The sequence below is a fragment of the Dasypus novemcinctus genome, chromosome 10 (assembly GCF_030445035.2).
Source record: "Dasypus novemcinctus isolate mDasNov1 chromosome 10, mDasNov1.1.hap2, whole genome shotgun sequence".
Lineage (NCBI taxonomy): Eukaryota > Metazoa > Chordata > Mammalia > Cingulata > Dasypodidae > Dasypus > Dasypus novemcinctus.
Window position 1 is genome coordinate 102,902,409 of NC_080682.1, and position 19,726 is coordinate 102,922,134.

The 19,726-nt window shown below is 44.0% G+C and overlaps 1 protein-coding gene across 3 annotated transcripts in view; it reads right to left on the reverse strand.

Annotated features, from left to right (window-relative positions):
- Positions 1 to 18,493, reverse strand: part of CLPB (ClpB family mitochondrial disaggregase) — a 155,602-nt gene extending 137,109 nt beyond the window's left edge. For 2 of the 3 annotated variants that reach the window (XM_004480127.5, XM_004480126.5), the window contains exons 1-2: positions 17,985 to 18,461; positions 14,556 to 14,607 (exon numbers count right to left, since the gene is read on the reverse strand). In XM_004480127.5, coding sequence (XP_004480184.2) covers positions 14,556 to 14,607; positions 17,985 to 18,384 — 452 coding nt within the window. In that variant the 5' untranslated portion in view covers positions 18,385 to 18,461. Of the gene's footprint in view, positions 1 to 14,555; positions 14,608 to 17,984 lie in introns of all 3 variants that reach the window. The other variant, XM_004480124.4, reaches the window with a different exon arrangement.
- Between the last annotated feature and the right edge of the window lie 1,233 nt (positions 18,494 to 19,726).

Below are 19,726 nucleotides of genomic sequence, written 5' to 3' on the forward strand. Positions count from 1 at the left end.
AACATACTAAGTAAAAGAAGTCAAACAAAAAGGTTGCATATTATATGATCCCATTTATATGAAATGTCCAGAAAAGACAAATCAAATAGAAACAGAAAGTAAATTAGTGGTTGCCAGGATATGGGGGGTAGGGATAATGGGGAGTGACTGCTAATATGTCAGGTGTTTCTTTTGGGGGTGATGAACATGTTCTGGAATTAGACAGCTGTTATGGTTGCTAAAAATTACCAAACTGTATACTTTAAAGGAGTGAATTTTTATGTTATATATATTTAAAAAAAACATAAAAAAGAGAAGGAAAGAAAAGAAAGGAAAAGAAAAGCTTATTCAATCAGTATACTCATTTCTTCAAGAGGCAAGGAGCACGTTATGCCCAGAGGTACTGAGAAGGGGATGCTGACCATCAGAGATGCTAAAGAGGGGATCTGAATATTGGAGAGGAAGTGCAGCCAGAGACAAAAGTGCCTTGGATCCTGTCTGACTCACTTCCTGGGCTGCAACTGAGCCCCAGATCTCCTCAGTCTGGGAAGGATAATTCCAGGAGCCTCCCCGATTGTCTGTGCTTTTTATCATTTTCCTGCTCACTGTCCATCTGCAAAGGTTGGTCAAACACACAGACTGCCCGGGAGGCCTGGGTGCTATCCCCCAAACAAAAGGGCATTGAGATGGAAGCCTCTGCTCAGCCTCAAGAGAGGATTCTTATGCAGCTTCCCTGGGCCTCCCATCTACATGAATGGAGGATCTTGGAGACCAGTCAGCCTGCCCAGCTGTGCAGAGCCATACCCTCCTGCTGGGTAGCCTTTGGAGAATAAACAGGGCTTCAATCAATCAATCAATCAACCAGCCAGGCTGTATCCATACAGTACTCTAAGTGCCCAGCCAGCCTTGTGTGGCTAGCTACTGCCAGGCAGGAGGAGGCACCACCCGCCTAGCTGTGGTGGGGGTCACAGCCTGGGTGAGTAAATACATGCATGAAGCAATTAAGAAAGGTAAAGGGGTAGATCACTAAATATGATACTGCCTAGCTTAAACTTTAAGATCTGCAGGATCAATATGAGCTACAATAAGCAGGGGACTGCAATGAGAAAAGCACATATGCTGGAGTCGTGTGGACTTTGGTTTAAGTCATAGCTCTACTATTTACTAGCATCAAGGCCTTGGGTAGTCTCTAAATCTGCCTGTGCCTCAAGTTTTCTCTCTTGAAAACAAACATTAATAATGTTTTGTAATACTGAGGTAAAGAATAAAGATAAAACATATAAAATACCTGACCCTTTCTCATGTACAGTAGGTTTTAATAAAAGACAGCTATTATCATTAGTCGGTATGTGCTTTCTTGAAAAGAAAGGGCATGAAACATGAATAGGATCTGGACAGACAACAGGACCATTGTGGGGGTGGGAGTACCACACAAACAAAGGCTCATGGGGAGAACTGGACAGTGAGAAGCCAATTCTGACCAGAATGGGGGTTTTTCCTGGAAGGGAAGGGAAGATCAAGCTTAGCTGGTGGGAGTGCGGGTGAGAGGGTAGAGGCCTGTGAGGAACAGAGCGGAGGGGAGGAGAGATAAGGGATCTGGATTTGACAATCTATCCTTAGAACCTTGTGGACTCCCAGTAAGGCAGGCAGAAATGATCCTCCCTTTAGCTGGAAAGTGCTTCCCTGAGCATGGAAGATTGCTAAGAGGAAAATATGTCCCAGGCAAACCTCTCTTCTATTTTAGGCCCCCTCAGGTCTTCTCATCGAGTTACTTCCTAAGTGGACAACTTTGGGCAAATTATTGAAGTTCCCTAAACTTGTTTCATCATCTGTAAAGAGGAGATATATTACTTGCAGAGTTGTAAGGATTTAGTGACTAAAGCCTCATGCAATGCCTACTATAAGAAAGGCATTCAATAAACACCAGCCATTATTATTATTAATAATAATATTAATGATAATTATTAATAATAATTATTAATGATAAAAATTAAAGTAACATGCTATAAACATTAAATAAAATTCTGAGTATCCGATTCCTCAACCAAAAATAAAACAAAACAAAACAAATGGTAAAACTAACCATGATAGCCTAAAAGGCTTTCCCCTACCTTAATATTCACTTCCCTTCAGTTCGTTTAGTTTGGGGTCTCTGAATGGTCATCCTAGTGATGAGAGTGTAATAAAAATGCATAGGGTAAAAAGTAAATCCCAGGAAAATTCTACTCATTGCCTTAATTAATTTTGCTAATGGGGGGGGAACCTGGGCAATTAAACAACATTCTAACAATATCTACTACGCACTGAGTGAGCACTTGGTAAGTGCTAGGCATAGTACTAAGTGGATATGTATATTTTCTCATTTAAAACTCACAAATGGTACGAGGTAGGTCAGCTGTCATCTCCACTTTGCAGATAAAAAAATCTAAGACTCAGACTCCCAAGCCCTTGCCATGATGCCTGGGAACACACAAAAGCCCTTGGGGCAGATCCATAGAGCCACAAGGAGAGACCCATTCATTGTCTTAGGAAGATTTTGGGTCTAAGGTCCCTGCTTAGACAGGAGGAGAATGACAAAGGCATCAAGATGTAAAAGATCCTCAAATTTCAAAAGTGAGATTTTATGATGAGGCTTTTCATACAGAGCAGGGACTATGAGGCAAGAAACTAAAGTGAATACTGTAAACCCAGCAATATGCTAGCTTGACTGTTTCCAATATTCTTGGATTCTCTGTTTCTCAGTTTCCAGGAAAATTCTTTGGGAAAAAATCCAGGTGGTTCCAGCGGTGGTGACATGATTTGCGTTATGATTACGCTTTAGCTAGAATTTTAAAGCAGCAGCAGTGGTGGTGGGGAGCTAGAGCCTCACAGCTGGCCCTGCAAATGGAACTCTTCCTGCTGCTGGGCCCTGGGAGACTGCTGATTTGTGCTCTGCAACTACCTCAAGGGGCTGAAATGAGGGCTAGACCGCTGCTCAAGAGGACACCTGGCACATACCAGGTGGGCGGGCAGGCACTCAGATTGGTTCCTAATTTGTGATCATATCAATTTCCTCCAAAGCCCCACCTCCACCCCAGTTCAGCCACCACGGCTCTGAGATACAGACAAAGCTCCTTGACGTGGCCTCGAATGCCCCGCAACATCTGCCAATTCTCTCTCTAGACTTCCTGGCACCTCCCACTGAGCCCCGGCCCCATCAGCCTCTTCACACTTGCCATGTTTCCTCCTTCCACAGGGTCTTGTAAATAAAAATCCCTTCTGTCAGGAAAGCTCTTTCCACCCTTCTTCACTTAGGTAATGCTTTTTCATCCTTCATCTCAGAGCCCACACTTCCTCTGGGAAGCCTTCCCTGACCAGAGGAAATCTATTACAGGCTCTCATGATTCTCTGTTCTTTCTCCTTCATAGCATATCACAGCTGCAATTTCACATTTCTAAGGATTAATGTCTGACTTAGGCTTTAAGCTCCATGCGGCAAGGCCTGTACCTATTTTTAACTCATGACTAATCCACCAGAGCCTAGCACCGTGCCAGCACACAATAAGCACTATTTGTTGAAAAAAATCATTGAGCTAATTCTGCATTTTTACTTTATTTCTGCTTTTTCAAAGAGGGTTGTCAAGTTTACAGGTTTATTATGACTACAATAACTACTACTATTTGCCTAACTCTTCACCACTTACCAAACACTTCGAACAATATTCAGTAAGTATTTGATGACTATTTACATAGACAGCAATGAACAACACAGCAATGGTCTGCCACCTCCAAAACTCAAAGTATTGTGGGAGAAAAGACAAGTGAATAGATAATTCCAATAGTGGGTGATAAGTGCTTTCACAGGGGAAGTACAGGGTGCTAGGAGGGTCAGTGAAGGCTTCCTGGAGAAGTGATACTGACTGCCCTAGAGTTGAATAATTTTCAAGACAAGGGTTCACATGCCCAAAATTCTCACAGGTATCACCAAGAATATTTTATAGTCCAAGCCACTGAGGAAGTTCAGGAACCAAGCCAAGGCAACACAGCCAAGAAGCAGTAGGGCTAACACTAGGGGCTCCATCCCAGGAACAGACTCCCTTTTAGGGATATACCCTCCCAATCCTCCACAGCCCCATCCTGGCAGGCCCTACCTCTTCTCTGTTCATGGGCTTGGCCAACTGCCTGACTCTGCTGGGCTTCTGGGCAGTTTAACTAGCTGCTTCCACAACTCACATAACCATGGAGTTGAGGAAAAATTGCCAGTTCAAACTCCCCAAATTGCCTTCCATCACGAGGAAGCAGGCGAGTTAAGACTCAGCAGGTCACACACCCAAGAAGAGCTGCCAAGCCCCTTGGCCACTCTGCTAGGATTGGACCCTTCCAGACAGATTCAGATTTGGAAAGCAAGGCTCAGAAAGAGAGGTTTTATGAGTTATTAAAGGTCACAGAAGCAGTTAGTAACTATATCAGAGGTAAAAACCAGGTCTCCTAATTCTTTTTTTTTTCCTTCAGTTTTTTTTTTTTTATTGACTTTGTAATAATATTACATTAAAAATATATATGTGAGGTCCCATTCAACCCCACCCCCCCACCCCCCCTCTCCCCCCCCAACAACACTCGTTCCCATCATCATGACACATCCATTGGATTTGGTAAGTACATCTTTGGGCACCTCTGCACCTCATAGACAATGGTCAACATCATGGCCCATACTCTCCTCCATTCCATCCAGTGGGCCCTGTGAGGATCCACGATGTCCGGTGATCACCCCCGAGGCGCCATCCAGGGCAGCTCCACGTCCCAAATACGCCCCCACCTCTCATCTCTTCCTGCCCTTCCCCATACCCATAGGTCTCCTAATTCTAAAAAATTTGTATTCCTTCTGTAACATTATGCTGCCTTACAACATCATAGCACTAAAAAAACTGGTGTGGGTTATGGACCAGCATTAAATAACTTGTGATGATCTTAGGAAGCTTTCATTACAAGCATCGACTTACAGAAGTCAATGCTCCTGAGGTCCTGACAATTGATCAAGGATAAAGCTTTGTTTCAATCCACTGCAAGCCACAAGGAAATTTACATATTTACTGGTTAACAGAGCAGGATGTTTTGGTTGCTCTGATGCCATCATTAAAATCTTCCCATCCAGCCAAAATGATACAACAATCGATAAACAGACAGCTTCTGTGAGGCCCTGAGACAGCCAAATGTATTTAGCAGCCAGGGTTTTTGTTAATTAGATAAAATCCCTGAATCAATGTGCAAAACATTTACCTATGCTGTAGCTCAGCACATTCTGGACACCTCAATCCTGGCAATTGGACAGCAAGTGCTTCAAGCCCCAAGCTGGGACATCCAGGGACAGGAACCAGACGAAGCCATCAAAGCAAAGCTTGAATAGATGTGTTTACTCCTCAACAAAATCCAATCCTTTTTTTTCCTGAATTGTAAAACAAATGACTTTTCCCAAAACGATTCTAGTAAACCAGTTTGAGCTGGTATGAATTTCTTTATCAAAAGAATCTCTGATCTATTAATATAACTAAGATATTTTTTCAGAGGCAGCATGGTATGAATAGTGGCAAGAGTCAGAAAGACCTAAACATTCAAAGGCCTAACTGACATCTCCACTTGAATACCTAACCAGGATGTCAAATTCAGCATGTTCAAAACTGATTTAAAATCTTTCTCCCCCAACCCAGTCTTTCTCTAGCATTCTCATCTCAGTGAATGGTGATAGCCTCTATGCCAGTGATCAACCCAGAAAACTGAAATTTGTTCTTAATATCTTTTCCCCCTTAATCAATTATATCCAAGTCTATTCAATCTTTCAACATACATTTATTGAGTACCTACTATGTGTTAGGCACTGCTATTGCTCTTGTCATCACCAAAGTACTGTCTCGCTTACGTCTTCTGTTAATGTCTTCTATTTGTTAATGACGTCTTAGTCCAAGTCACCACCTGTTATCACCCTCTCTTGTCTGGACCATTTTGGTTACTTTCCAGCTAGTCCCCTGAATCCACCATAGCACTCTACCAACCTGTAGTCCATTGAGCAACCAGAGCAATCCTCTTTTTTTTTTTTAAGCTTTATTTCAACTTCAAAAAATAAAGTAACAAACAAAAGACAGCTTAACAAATTATGGGAGCATTATTTCTAAAAAATCCTTTCCAGGCACATTTATCTTAATCGATCCTAAAAACAACCTCAATTTTAAAAATACAGATCTTTAACATGTCGCCATGTCTATCTACACACATCCCTGCTTAAAATCCTTCAATGGTTGCCCACTGCTCTTAAGATGAGAATGAAAATTACTGACATGGCCTACAGACCCAGTGTGGTATGGTTTGGATTTAACCCTCCAAATTCATTTCATGCCACTCTCCCCTTTGCTCTCTCAAGTCCAGCCAGATTGGTTTTCTCTCAATTCCTCAATTTGTCCACATTTTTTCTTGACCCCAGGCCTTCTACCGCTGTTCCTTCTAACTGGAACTTGCCTTCACCTTTCTCCTCATCCTTCAGCGTTCAGTTCAACTTCATTTACTCAAACAGACTCTCCTTTACTGATCTTCCCCTGTACCTAACACTTCTACAGTCAAGGTTAAGATTCTCCAGGGTCTTATACTTCACTTTTTTAAGAAACAGCTTTATTGAGATATAATGCATATACCATACAATTCACCCATTTATAATGTACAACTCAATGGCTTTCAGTATATTCACAGAGTTGTGTAACTAAGAATGGTATCTAACTCCAGAAAATTTTCATTATCTCAAAAAGAAACCCTGGACCCATCAGCAGTCACTCACCATTCCCCATACTCCCTAATCTACTATGGGTTTTTACCATTCTGGACAGTTCATATAAATGGAATGATACAATATGTAGCCTTTTGTGTCTGGCTTTCCATGTGGCATAATGTTTTCAAGATTCATCCATGTGAAAGCATGTATCAGTATGTGATTCCTTTTATGGATATACTATGTTTTATTCATCTATTCATCAGTTAATGAACTTTTGGGTTGTTTCCACTTTTGGGCTATTATGCATAATACTAATATGAACATTCATGTACAAGTCTCTATGTGAACATATGTTTTCATTTCTCCGGGGTATGTACCTAGGAGTAGATTTGCTGGGTCATATGTCAACTTCATGTTTAAGGTTTTGAGGAACGCCAAACTGTTTTCCAAAGCACCTGCAGCATTTTACGGTCCCAAGAGCAATTTCTCCCTATCTTTTTCAATACTTGCTATTGCCTATACTTTTGAGTATAGCCATCCCAGTGGGTGTAAAGTGGTATCTCACTGTGGTTTTGATTTGCATTTCCCTAATGGCTAATGATGCTGAGCATAGTTTAATGTGCTTATTGGCTATCTGTATATTTTCTCTGGAAAAATGTCCCTTCAGATCCTTTGTCTGTTTTAAAATATAGTTATTTATCTTTTTATTGTTAACTTGTGAATAAAGTTCCTCATCAGATATATGATTTGAAAATATTTTCTTTCATTCTGTAGAATGTCTTTTCATTCTCTTGATTGTGTCCTTAAAGGCACGGAAGTTTTTAATTCTGATTAAGTACAATTTACTTTTCTTTAGTAGCTGATAAGTTTGCTGTCATATCTAAGAAGGCTTTGCCTAATCCAAGGTCATAAAGATTTACTCCTATATTTTTTCTAAGAGTTTCATAGTTTTAGCTCTTAAATTGAGGTCTATAATCCATTTTGAATTAATTTTTGTATATGGTATAATAAAGGAGACCAAATTCATTCTTTTGTATGTGGTTATCCAATTGTCCTACCACCATTTTTGTTGAAAAGACAAATAGTACTTGTAGTAGTTTAATATTATTGATGAATTCCAAAAATATTGGATTATACTTGTAATCTGATCTGTACCTGGACATGATTGAGTTATGATTAGGGCATTGAGTCCCCGCCCCTTGGTGGGTGGGGACTCACAGATAAAAGGCATGGCAAAGAACAGAGTTGAGGGTTTCTGATGTTGGAGTTTTGATGTTGGAGTTTGATGTTGAAGACTTAAGCTGGAACCCCAGAAGTAAGCTCACAGAGGAAAGAGAAGCCAGCCTCAGGAAGACAGGAACCTTAAATCCAGAGAAAGGAAGCCCCAGGAACATAGGAACCCAGGAAGCCTGAACCCTCACAGACGTTGGCAGTCATCTTGCTCCAAATAAACTTTGGTGAGGGAAGTAACTTATGCTTTATGGCCTGGTAACTGTAAGCTCCTACCCCAAATAAATACCCTTTATAAAACCAACCTATTTCTCGTATTTTGCATCAGCATCCTTTTGGCTGACTAATACAGTACTTCACTTTTGAAACACATGATTACAAAGCACAATTAGTTATCTAACAAATAAAGTTAGTTAGCAGGCAAGTAGCAAGAGGGCAGGGACTATACCCACCTAGTTTACTACTGTATCTCCAGCACCTAGCTAGCTCCTCATAAATACTGGTTAAAGGAATAAGTAATAATTTTATTATTATTAATAACTACACAACTCTATGGGTTATAGGTATTATCACCTCCATGTTGCTTAAGCTCACAGAAGTTAGGCAACCTGTGCCTTCCTTTGCTGGTTCTCAATTTTTGACTCATGTCTTTCTTCCTCACATGGGCAGCTCTTCCCAAAGCAGGGATTGCTTCTTCTTCCTCACTGAGTTGTCCTCCTCTGCCTCCCTCTCACCCCCAATTCAGCTCAGGTCAGACACAGGGTGCAGGTAGGCCAGAAGAGTGGTTGAGTGAAAAAGGAACAATCAGCGATTCACAAGACAAGGCCCCCATCTCTAGTCCTTCCCAGCCTCAACACCAAATAGCATATAATTCCTCCTCCCCACCACATACCTCAGGCTGTTCCTAGCCTTGGTGCCATTTATGCTGTCACCTTTGCCTGGAATACCTTCCTATTCTACTGGCTAAGCCCTACTGACCTTTTAAGACTCTGATCAGGTACCACTTCCTCTAGGGAGTTTTTTCTAATCAGGCAGGTCAAGCTTTTGTCTCACAGCACTATCACACTGTGTCACCACAGTGTGCCACCTTCACTGAAGGCCAGAACCATACCTGGTCGTGTGTTCCCTGTACCAAGCATAGGACCTGGCTGGTGCTCAGTAAATGTTAGTAAAAATGAACAAACATGGACTATAGTGGACTTACTGCTATTCTACTATAGACTTTGTGATTCTGGCAATGGAAGAATTTATATCACTGATGTGAAGACAGTGGCCACTGGAGTTGCTGAAGGTAGGAAGAGGGAAAAAGACGTGTAACATAGGGGTATTTTCAGGACTTGGAATTGTCCTGAATGACAGTGCAAAGACAGAGACAGGCCATTATACATCCTGCCATAACCTACAGAATGGAGTAGGAGAGAATATAAACTACAATGTAAATATAATCCATGTTGTGTGGCAATGCTCCAAAATGTGTTCATCAATTGCAATGAATGTACCACACTAATGAAAGAAGTTGTTAATGTGGGGAAAAGTGGGATGTGTGGGGAGTGGGGCATATGGGAATCCCTTATCCTTTTTTTATGTAACATTTTATGTAATCTAAGCATCTTTTAAAAATAAAAAAATACGTTTAAAAAGAAAATGAACGAATGAATCTTGGATAGAAAAGGCAGGCAGTCTCAGTACAAGACTTATACCATCCAGCTTCCTTTATTAGAGAATGTTTGGGCTGATGAATGATTGAGCTAAGTGCTCAGCAGAGAGGCCCAGCCCCCTGCTGGAAGAAAGGAAATGGGTCGAGGTGTTGTCTTTCAGGCAGTGTGTTCTAAAGGAAATATGATCTCTACTGGAAGAATAGGAGGCCTCACTTCTGGCCCCGACTGCTCCTCACATGAAGCAGCCGAAGCCTGACAGATGTGCCATCAGCCTGCCCTGTGCCCTAGGTTTCAGGTGAGCGGTCTGAGTGTAGAAACCAGGCCTAGGTTTGGACTGAGGATAGGAACAGAGCCACCTGCTCAAACCACTGACAGGTGGGATGGGCCCTGGGGCTAGGCTTCTGCTCCTGAAGAGCCAGAGCTGAATTAAATGCCTTGGGGGAAAAGGAGAGAAATAGTTGCCATACTAAGAGAAAGGAGGAGTGAAGGAAGAAAAGGGAGAGAGACCCATTCTCTCTCTGAAATAGCCAATGAAAACAAGACTCTGGACCACCTGCTTCAAGTTTGCTGAAAGTCAGTAAAAAACAAACTTTCCCCAAGTTCCCACTGTGCTGCAAAACATAAGAAACCTTGGTAGACTTGACCCTGCCCTTAGGAAGGCACAAAATCCAATGGTTCAAGGCAAAGTCAAGCCCACAAGGGTCATAATATAAAAGATAGAGTGTGGTAAGTGGTGGACCCACAGCACACCAGTTCCACACACAGCAGGTCACCAGAGCCCACACATCAGGAACACCATCCAGAGCTGTCAGCCTGATCGCCTCAAACTCTAGAGGAGTCCTATCTACTCCTTACTAAGTCAGCAACTGACCCTAACTGGTATTCCTACGCATGGACTGACTGCTCCTCAGGCCTGACATTCAGTCTTGCTTCTCTTCCAGAAGTTTCCTCCCCTGCTACAGCCTAGCATGGCCCTTCCAATACCTTCATACCTTCTCAGTTCAGAGTCTGGGGCAGAGGCAGGGAGGCAGGAAGGGGAGATCATACCCAGCTAAGAGGAATCAAGGAAGGATTCACAAGGATACAGCACTTGAGCTGAGCCTTGAATGGAGGCTGAGAGAATTTTACAAGAGGATGAAAGCACAGATGTGGTGAATTGAATAATGTACCCCCCGAAAAATATGTTCTTAATCTTAATACATTTCTGTGGGTGTGAATCCATCATAAATAGGACCTTTCTATGATCCTATTTCAAAGTGTGGCCAACTGAATCGGTTTGGGCTTTACTCAGGATTCCTGGAGTCGTTTATAAGCAAAATGAAACTCAGACACAGAAAGAAAAGGAAGAAGCTGTAAGTCAGTGGAACCAGGAGGAGAAAGAAGACTCTGCCATGTGCTTTGCCATGTGAAAGAAAAGCCAAGGACCCAAGCATTGCTGGCAGCCAGCTCCAGAACATCATAATCTTCCGGGAAAGTATCACCTAGCTGAAATCTCAATTCTGGACTTCTCTGAGTCTCAAACTCATGAGCCAATAAATTCCCATTGTTTAAGCCAACCCTCTGGATGGTACTTGTTATAGTAACCAGGAAACTAAGACAATGAATATAGAGGGCAGTCTGTATGGAGGGCCCGTGTCCAGGGGCCCAGGAACTACAGATTCCAGGGTGTCCTTAAAGAGGAGGATGAAGTTCCTCCCCTCTGAGCAGAAGAGCCTCAGGGTGCTGCCTTTCACTATCCAGAGCTCTCCCAAAGCTCTGGGGAAACCACAGGAAACCAGTTTGGGAAGGTCAAGGTAGAGACACACATAGCACATAAGGGGGCAAAAGGGAAAGAAGGGGGGAGGACAATATTATTCAGCAGGTCTGAGTTTTGTTCCAAATACTGGCATCACTGACTGAACTGATCATACACGTGGTGACTCAACCATGTGTAAACTATGTATAAATTTAAAATTATTGAAAATAGGACTCTATCCTGCTGGGTACAGCTAAGGCCAGAGCACACAGAGGAACAAATTAAGAAATGAAAAGTATGACACACCCATGCAGAGCCTTAGGGAATAGAAAGGCTGAATAAGGACCTACTGTAGGAATTCTGGAGTTCCCTTCTAGCAAGAATGGTCATACTCTCCTCACCCCCTCTACCCTTGCAGGCCTAGCTGTGTGCAGGAAGAAATGTAATTAGTGGGGTACATGTCTGATCTCAAGGTACACGTTCTGACCTTGAGATCAGAGCTTGGGTCACTCCAAGCGCCACTGCCCACTGCCCAGCAGAAGTCCTCTCACGCATTCATAAGGGAGAAAGGTTTTTGGATTGATAATGGATTACAGAGAGGAAGGGAAGGATGTTCTAGTTCAGGCCATCATCACAATGAATTTGTCTTACTGAAATACCTTCTTAATAGATCTGCCTTTAACCTTTCCCCAATTCAACTCATCCTTCACCCTTCTAAAACACAGCTCTAATTGGGTCATTCTCCTGCTAAAAGACCTTCTATGTCTCCCCACTCCTTGTAGAATAAGAATTCACGGGAAGCGGATTTGGTTCAATGGATACAGCGTCCGCTTACCACATGGTAGGTCCAGGGTTCAAACCCAGGGCCTCCTGACCCGTGTGATGAGCTGACCCACGTGCAGTGCAGATGCGTGCAAGGAGAGCAGTGCCACACAGGGGTGTCCCCCATATAGGGGAGCCCAATGCGCAAGGAGTGCACCCCGTAAGGACAGCTGCCCAGTGTGAAAAAAGTGCAGCCTGCACAGGAGTGGCGCCGCACACACGGAGAGCTGATGCAGCAACAAAAAGAGACACAGATTCCCGGTGCCGCTGACAAGAATATAAGCAGACACAGAAGAACACACAGTGAATGGACACAGAGAGCAGACATGGGGGGAGGAGGCAGAGAAGGGAAGAGAGAAAAAAAAAACCTTTGGAAAAAAAAGAATTCACAACTCCTTACCCTAGGCATTCCAGGCTTATACCTTCTAGCCTCTTCTAAACTACCTTCCCTCTTTCCCCACACCCTGTCACCCTGCACAAGTGCCACCATGGTAGCATAGTAGCATCTGGGCCTACAGCTGGCCAACATCTGCTGCCTCCCGCCTTTGCTTTGCTTGTCCCTCTGCTCTTTGGTTCCGTAAGGTGGTGGTAGGGGCTGCTATGCTAAAGGCAGGGTCTGTACCTTGCTCATCTCTGACTCCCTCACAGGGAGGTGAAGGGACATTTTGACCAAGTCATCCTGACCAAGGGAGATGGCACAAGAAAAGAGGCAGGAGAAAAGCAAGCAACTAGGGAACCCACGTGAAAGACCCCTACAGACACTATCCACACAGACTAGGATAAATATCCAGAACAATTCCTTCAGCCACACACACACTCATGCACACTTAAATCACTTTCTTTATTCTCTGGGCAGATATTTAATTGCTATCAGAAAAATGTGTATTCAAAAGAGCTAAAATAATCAATGCTTGGTTTTTTGTTTGTTTACTTATTTGTTTTGGTATAGCTTTTCGCACTGCAGGTTCACTTTAGCATATTCATGGTGACAAACTGCTAGGCTTATTTTGCAACTGTTTACAAAACTACCCTTATATTCTTGTGATTGTTGGGATCTCATACTTTCATAATTCTATTATTTAATTTTAAAACTTATAAATACATCACATCTGAATTGTCAAAAATTTACTTTGAATACCTTAGTATTTGCTGCAATTCTTACATATAAATAACATGCCTTCTCTCTGCATAGAAATATATGTGTGCCTCCCAACTTTTACTTTTATGTCTGTTATCTTTATATGTCAAACTGGCTGAACACTGTAATGACTTGAGAGTAAACTACTAAGAATTAATTAAAAGCTACTTCTAAAAATAAAAAAAAAGGGAAAGAAAACTCAGCCTCTCCTGGGTGATGAAAAGATGGATTCACATGGATTCACAGCACTGCTGCTCTGCTTATGCTCTGCCTACATCAGGATCACCCGAGGAAAGCAGCAGCCTAGCAGCCCTTGGCAGTTACCAACAGGTAAGCCCAGGTCCAGCAAGGGCCTGAACGGAGGGAGCACAACTGTTCCCACCCCCTCGTTCCCTTGCACTACAGATGGAAATGAGGCACATCTGTTTCTGGGAGAATGAAGATGCCACCCACAGCCTGAAGTTATGAATGGCTCTTATAATAAGAAGCTGACATCTGTGCTTGGTTTCTAAGATGCATCATTGCATGTTTATTAAACTATTGCTCTATCATATTTATTTGGCTACAAAACAACTCCCAGCCCATACTTTCAAAGGTGGTTTATTAAAAACTAAGCCTTGAACATAATGCTCAAAAGCACCCTTGAGAATCAATAATAATGTTGCAGTTAAAATGAAAGGGAATAAAAGCAGTAAGTCTTGGTGGAGGCTGTGGTTGCTTTTCACCACCTTCTTGTAAATTCAGGCAGTTGGACTGGGGAAGACGACCAAGGGTCTGTGGCAACCGGAGCAGGGATAACTACCCCAAACACATGACTTCCTGTCTAAAATGCAGATGTGGTGGCAGGGAGGGGGGGTATTCTATGCCAACTGGTTCCATTCAAAAGGCCACCAAGGCCAGGGTTAAGCTCAGCGGGGGCCACTAGGTTGATCAAGAATAAAACTTCTGCCTCAATCCAATAACCCCATAGCAAGGCCCTATGCTGAGCCACTCTGAGCACCTACCCTAGACACAGACCCTTCCCTGCCCCTGGTACCAGGTTGAGCATCTAGGGATGTTTGGTGTTAGAAGAAAGAAGACACAAGGGACTGACTCCAACCTTAAAATATCTAAGGTCTGACCTGTGATAAGGGAGCCAAAATGCTCTGTGATTACAGGGAAGACATAGGGGACAGTTCCTGGCTTAGTTTAAGGAAGGATTTCCTCCAAGGAGGAGTCACCGCATGATGGCGGAGAGCAAGGCCTGGGGCTGGACACTCACCTTCTGACTTCTTGGACATTGTTGGCACGAGCAGCTTCCATCAGGGCTTCATCTGAAGAGAAAAGGAGCACTGGTCAGATCCCTAGCCAGGACCTACCCCTCAGGACTGCTTGGAGGGCCCACGAAGAGAATGGAAGAGGAAGCACTTCATAAACATGGGCTTTAATGCCAAGATATATGTAGAAGAAAACTGATAGTATCCTCCCCATATGATATCCATTATTAACAACCTGTCCTCCCACATCTTTCTATTTACAGAGCCCCAACTTTCAACCTATCATATAAAGCAATGTAGATAAAGTGCTAGCAACATACCTGGCCTACGGTGAGTACTCAGTGTATGAATTACTTTCCCTCTTCATAAGCTATGAAGCTCTGTGGAAGTACCATAGGTTTAACGTTACCACCATCATCATTAATAACCATTCTTCTACCTTGCCCCGCTTTCTTCCCCAACTCTACTCAAACAGGTCTCAATCTGGAAGTCACAGTCACAATCCTGAGGAGGGGACAGGGTGGGGAGAAGGTAGGGGTGTGACTCCTCTGAGAGCAGCGAGAAATAATCAGGGATCAGGACACCTGGTTCCATTCCACTCTACCACCTACTCACCATGTCACTACAGCAGTCCCTTACTCCCTCAAACTCAGCTTCCTTGACTATGAAGCAGAATCAATCATCCTTGTCCTGCTAGCCTCAAAAGGCTGCCCAGGTGGAATGATGGATAAAAAATCTGCAAACTTGTAGTGCTAACCCAATGAAGAAAAACCCCAAGTAGAGGGTTTGGATCACTTAGGGATCCTCAGGCCTAGGAGAGAAGCAATGCTGAGCTGGGCCTGGCCTGGGCAGCCTGCAGACTGTTGGCACCACCTCATGGCCACAAAGAAAAACTGCCTGACTCAGAAAAATGCAAAAAAAGAAGAGACACAATTTTTTTACAAGCAGTCCAACTAAGCACCCATGGAACCATCTGTGCCCAGCGTGGTTCTGACTACACTGTTGGGCACTGGATAGACTCATATCCACCCTGCCTCGGGGAGCTCTCCCTCTAGTCAAGCGACTCACACAGTGAAACCTGAGAGAAGGCAGTGGAGCAGGGTGGAAAGAACACCATCAGCAAGCAGGGCCCAGGACTCCAGGCCCAGCTCTGCCACTTAACTGTGATATGGGGTAGTTGGCAGGTCAAAAGGGGCTCCTGCCTTGGGTCCTAAGGTTGCAACTGGTCATTATCTCTTTCGGTGGAAACCCTGATGTCCTGGCTGGGGCTCACATAACACCATCTCAGTCAGTGTTAAAAAGTCCCATCTGGAGTCCCCAGGAGCCTTTAAGACCAGGCTTTGGACACCCAAGTTCTATAAAAGTCATCTCCTAACCTCTAGGTCAGAGGGTCTCAACCCTAACTGCACATTAGAATTGCCTGTGATGCTTTAAAAACATGCTGATGCTCAGGCCACACATAGATGAATTAAACTAGGATCTCTGGCGTTAAAAGATTTGAAAAAAAAAAAAAAGCTAGCTTTCCTAGTGATTCTTAAGAGTTAAGGACCACTGCTCTGGCCCAAGCCAGATGGTACAAGAGGGAAAGGGAATCCTTCCCTCACACAGCCAATTCTCTCAGGGCCACCTTCTCCCCAGTATCGTCATACTCTTTCCAGATTTAGTCTTTCTCCAACCTACTCAAACACACTGGTCTCAGGACGTTCCTTGCTCATGAACCTTCCATGGCTCAATGCCTAAAGAGGATATCCTAAACCCTCCCAAATCCTTCTGCTTGGCACTGAGGCCCCACTCTATCTGCTCTCACCTCATTCCAAGACCTGTTGTCTTCTGACCAGGCTGGCCATTCTGCTAGGCCCTGCACACACCATGCTAACCTGTGACTCCCATATCTTCATTCCCTGAAGACTTTGCAAGTAATACAATCAAACTCAGGACTGCTTAGAGTACCTGCTAAATATTACACACTATGGAGGACAAAAGAGGTGTAGGTACTGGGAAAGGGGACTGGTACCAACAGGAAAAAAAAAGATAAGATGCACTCCCTGCTCTCAAGCATTCCCTGCTCTCATGGGGTTGATAATCTCACTCTTCTTTTCAGCTCTTGCTTCAGCCTTCAGAGCTCAAGTTCAAATTCTCTATCCTCCAGGGGTCTCCAGTTTTCTAGAAAATTTTTCCTGACCCTGTGGCCCTTAATAACACATAGTGACCATCATTCACCAAACCTAGCAGGCCTAACTGTCCCCTTAACTGATTTTGTGTTAAATTAAGAGTTTCCCCAATACATCACCTCAAATTAGACAACACGGTGAGCTTTTTTTTTTTTAAGCTGAAAATAATAGAATCATGGCATGTCTAAGTTAGAAGAGCCCTTAGAGTCTCTAGATCAACACCCTCGATTTGTAAATTAGAAAACTTAGGGCCAGAGAGAAGCATGAGTCCAAAATCAAAATCAAAATCACAATGGGAGTTAGAAGTGAACCAAAACAAGATTCTAGACATCTTAATTCCCTGTCCAAGCCCCTTCCTTTACCTCTGGCCACCTCCTGCTGAATAAACAAATGAATGTCAAAGCAGTCCCTACTCTTGCCACCAAAGTCTCAGAGCCTGGGATTCATGGAATCTATAAATACCATGTCTTGGTTTTCCTCCAGGAGGAACTGAGAATCTGCACAGTTGGACTCGTACAGAGAAGTCTAGATCTCTTCGCACTCTCCCAGTTCCTGCTCAGGTACCCAGCTGAGATGCCAATCTGGTTCAGCTCACCAGGCCCAGGGCGCCAGTAATCCAAGTCCCTTCTCCTCCCAACTGTTCACATAGTCCAGTCACCTAGTGCTTGAGCCTAGCCCAGCAAAACCCCTATGCTGGTTACACTACTGAACACCAAGAAGTCAAAATAACAGTAATATAAGGGTACCGATAAATCAGCCCTCACTGTATAAATGAGGAAACTGAGGCCAGAAAGGAACAAGGGGTCATATAGTGGGCAGTGACAAAGCTGGCACTGAAACCAAGTCTCTTCCCTTCTTAGACCATTTAGTTCAGCAACTTCTCTAAACCATTCAGTGGTTGTTTAAAAAAAAAAAAAAAAAAAAAACCCAGATTCCTGGAGATCTCTTAAAATTGGACCACGCAGAATTTTAGAGCATAAAGGGACCATGCTCTAATATTAGGGGTTTACAACAACGCCCCCATTGTATAGATGAAGAAAGTGATGCCCAAAAAAGTGGGAAGTGATCTATGAGCAATTACAGAACTCAAAGCAGTGAGCTCTCCACGGGAACGCGCTTACCTAGTAACCAGAATCTGCGTGTCTCCGGGATTAGAGCTCTGTAGCACTAAACCTGTATGCACCGCCCACACGCTAAGGATGGGAAGTCGGGACAGTCCTCCCACCTCTCCCTTCCTCCAACCCAGACTGCCCCGATAATCACCCTTGTTGGACGGGTTCTTGCTGTAGCAGTGAACTAACAGCGCCGTGGCCAGGGCCCATATGCCTAGTCCGGCACGGCTGGGAACCCCGTTCCAGCTGTCCTGTCCCAGGAGAGTTTCTTCGGGGCTGGGAAGGTATCCGCACGTGGCGGCCACGGGGCGCTGGGTCTGTGCGTGGCCTCCTCGGCGCCCCCCGGTGGCTGCCCCTCGTCCGGTGAGCACGGCTGGAGATGTTCCAAGGCGCCCCCCGGCGGCTGCCCTCAGCCACTGCGGCTCCCCACAGTCCCCTGTTACGCTCCGGCCGGAGGCACCTCCATGGTTCTGGAGCGATACGGACCTAAGCAGCCGTTGGAGGAGCCGCGGCGCCGGCGCTGTTCTCTTCAACACCAGGGACCCCAGCATCGTGAGAGCGGCGTCTACAGCCCCCTGGTGCCGGCCCCTGTGCTGGCCACGTCCAACATGGCTGCCGCGGCGCGTTCGAAGACGCCGCGCACGGGGTGAATCGCGCACTACCTCACGGGAGTGGTAGTCCACAGCCCTAGATCTTTCCGCAGCTGGGGAAAAAATAAACCACACTTCACAGAAGGCTGTGGAACCCGTGTCATAATGCCTGCCGACTTACATGATGCCAGGGCATACTGGGAAATGGAGTTCGGGCGGGAGCGTGCGTAGAGGGAAGGCTGGCCAAGCCAAGGTGGGGCGTGGCGATTAGAATTAAAGGTTCCGATCCCGGAGCCGCTTTACCTGTTTAGTTAAAACACAGACGACGGAATTTTTCACCAGTGTAAGTTAAACAGGGACCTTTAGCTGACTCATTTTGTGACGCTCAGACCTATTTCTTTAATCCTATCTCACGTTTTAGCTTAGTACAGCTTTTCAAAAAGGAGGTATATAAGGGAACCAGTGCAGATAAAGAATTTCTTTCATTTTTGTGCACAGACCTCCTTTAGTTTGAAGAGCTGACTGTTGGTCTTGCTTTATTGTACAATTAAATGAGATAGGCCGCTTGTATTATTTTCAAAGGCTTTCACATGCGCTATTTCATTTTCTTTCTTTTTTAACATAATTTTTTATTAGAGCGGTTGTAAACTTACCAATCAGGCTAATGTGAGAATTCCCATACAACACCCCTCCATCAACACCTTACATTGTTGTGGAACATTTGTTACAGATTATGAGAGAATATATCAGACCCACTGACTATGGTCTATAGTGTACATTTGATATATTTTTCATACTCCCCCCCCCCCCCCGCCCATTACTAATACAGTACTTTCTTGGATATTGATGCAAATATTTTACAATATTGCTATTAACTATAATCTGTAAGTTACATTAATTGTATTTTCCCCACGCATTCCCATATTCTTACTACCTTGTAATAGTGATGTACATTTGTTCCAGTTCACAGAAGAACGTTCTTGTACTAATACTATCAATCACAATCCTCATCCACCTCGGATTCAGGAGGTGGATGTTTTTCAGCCCTTAGATTATTTTCTTTCTTCCAGCTGACATTACCTCCCTAGACTCCCCCTTTCAGCCACAATCCCATTCATATACCAGCTGTGTTAGTTATACTCACTGTTATGAGTTACCATCAACTACACCATTTCCACACTTTTGCAGGCAAGCGCATTAAAAATTCTACATATATTAAGCATCAGTACCCCTTCTCAGCCCTCATCCTATCTCCTAGTAACCTATACTCTAGTTTTAACTCTGTGTTTATTCTTCATATTTA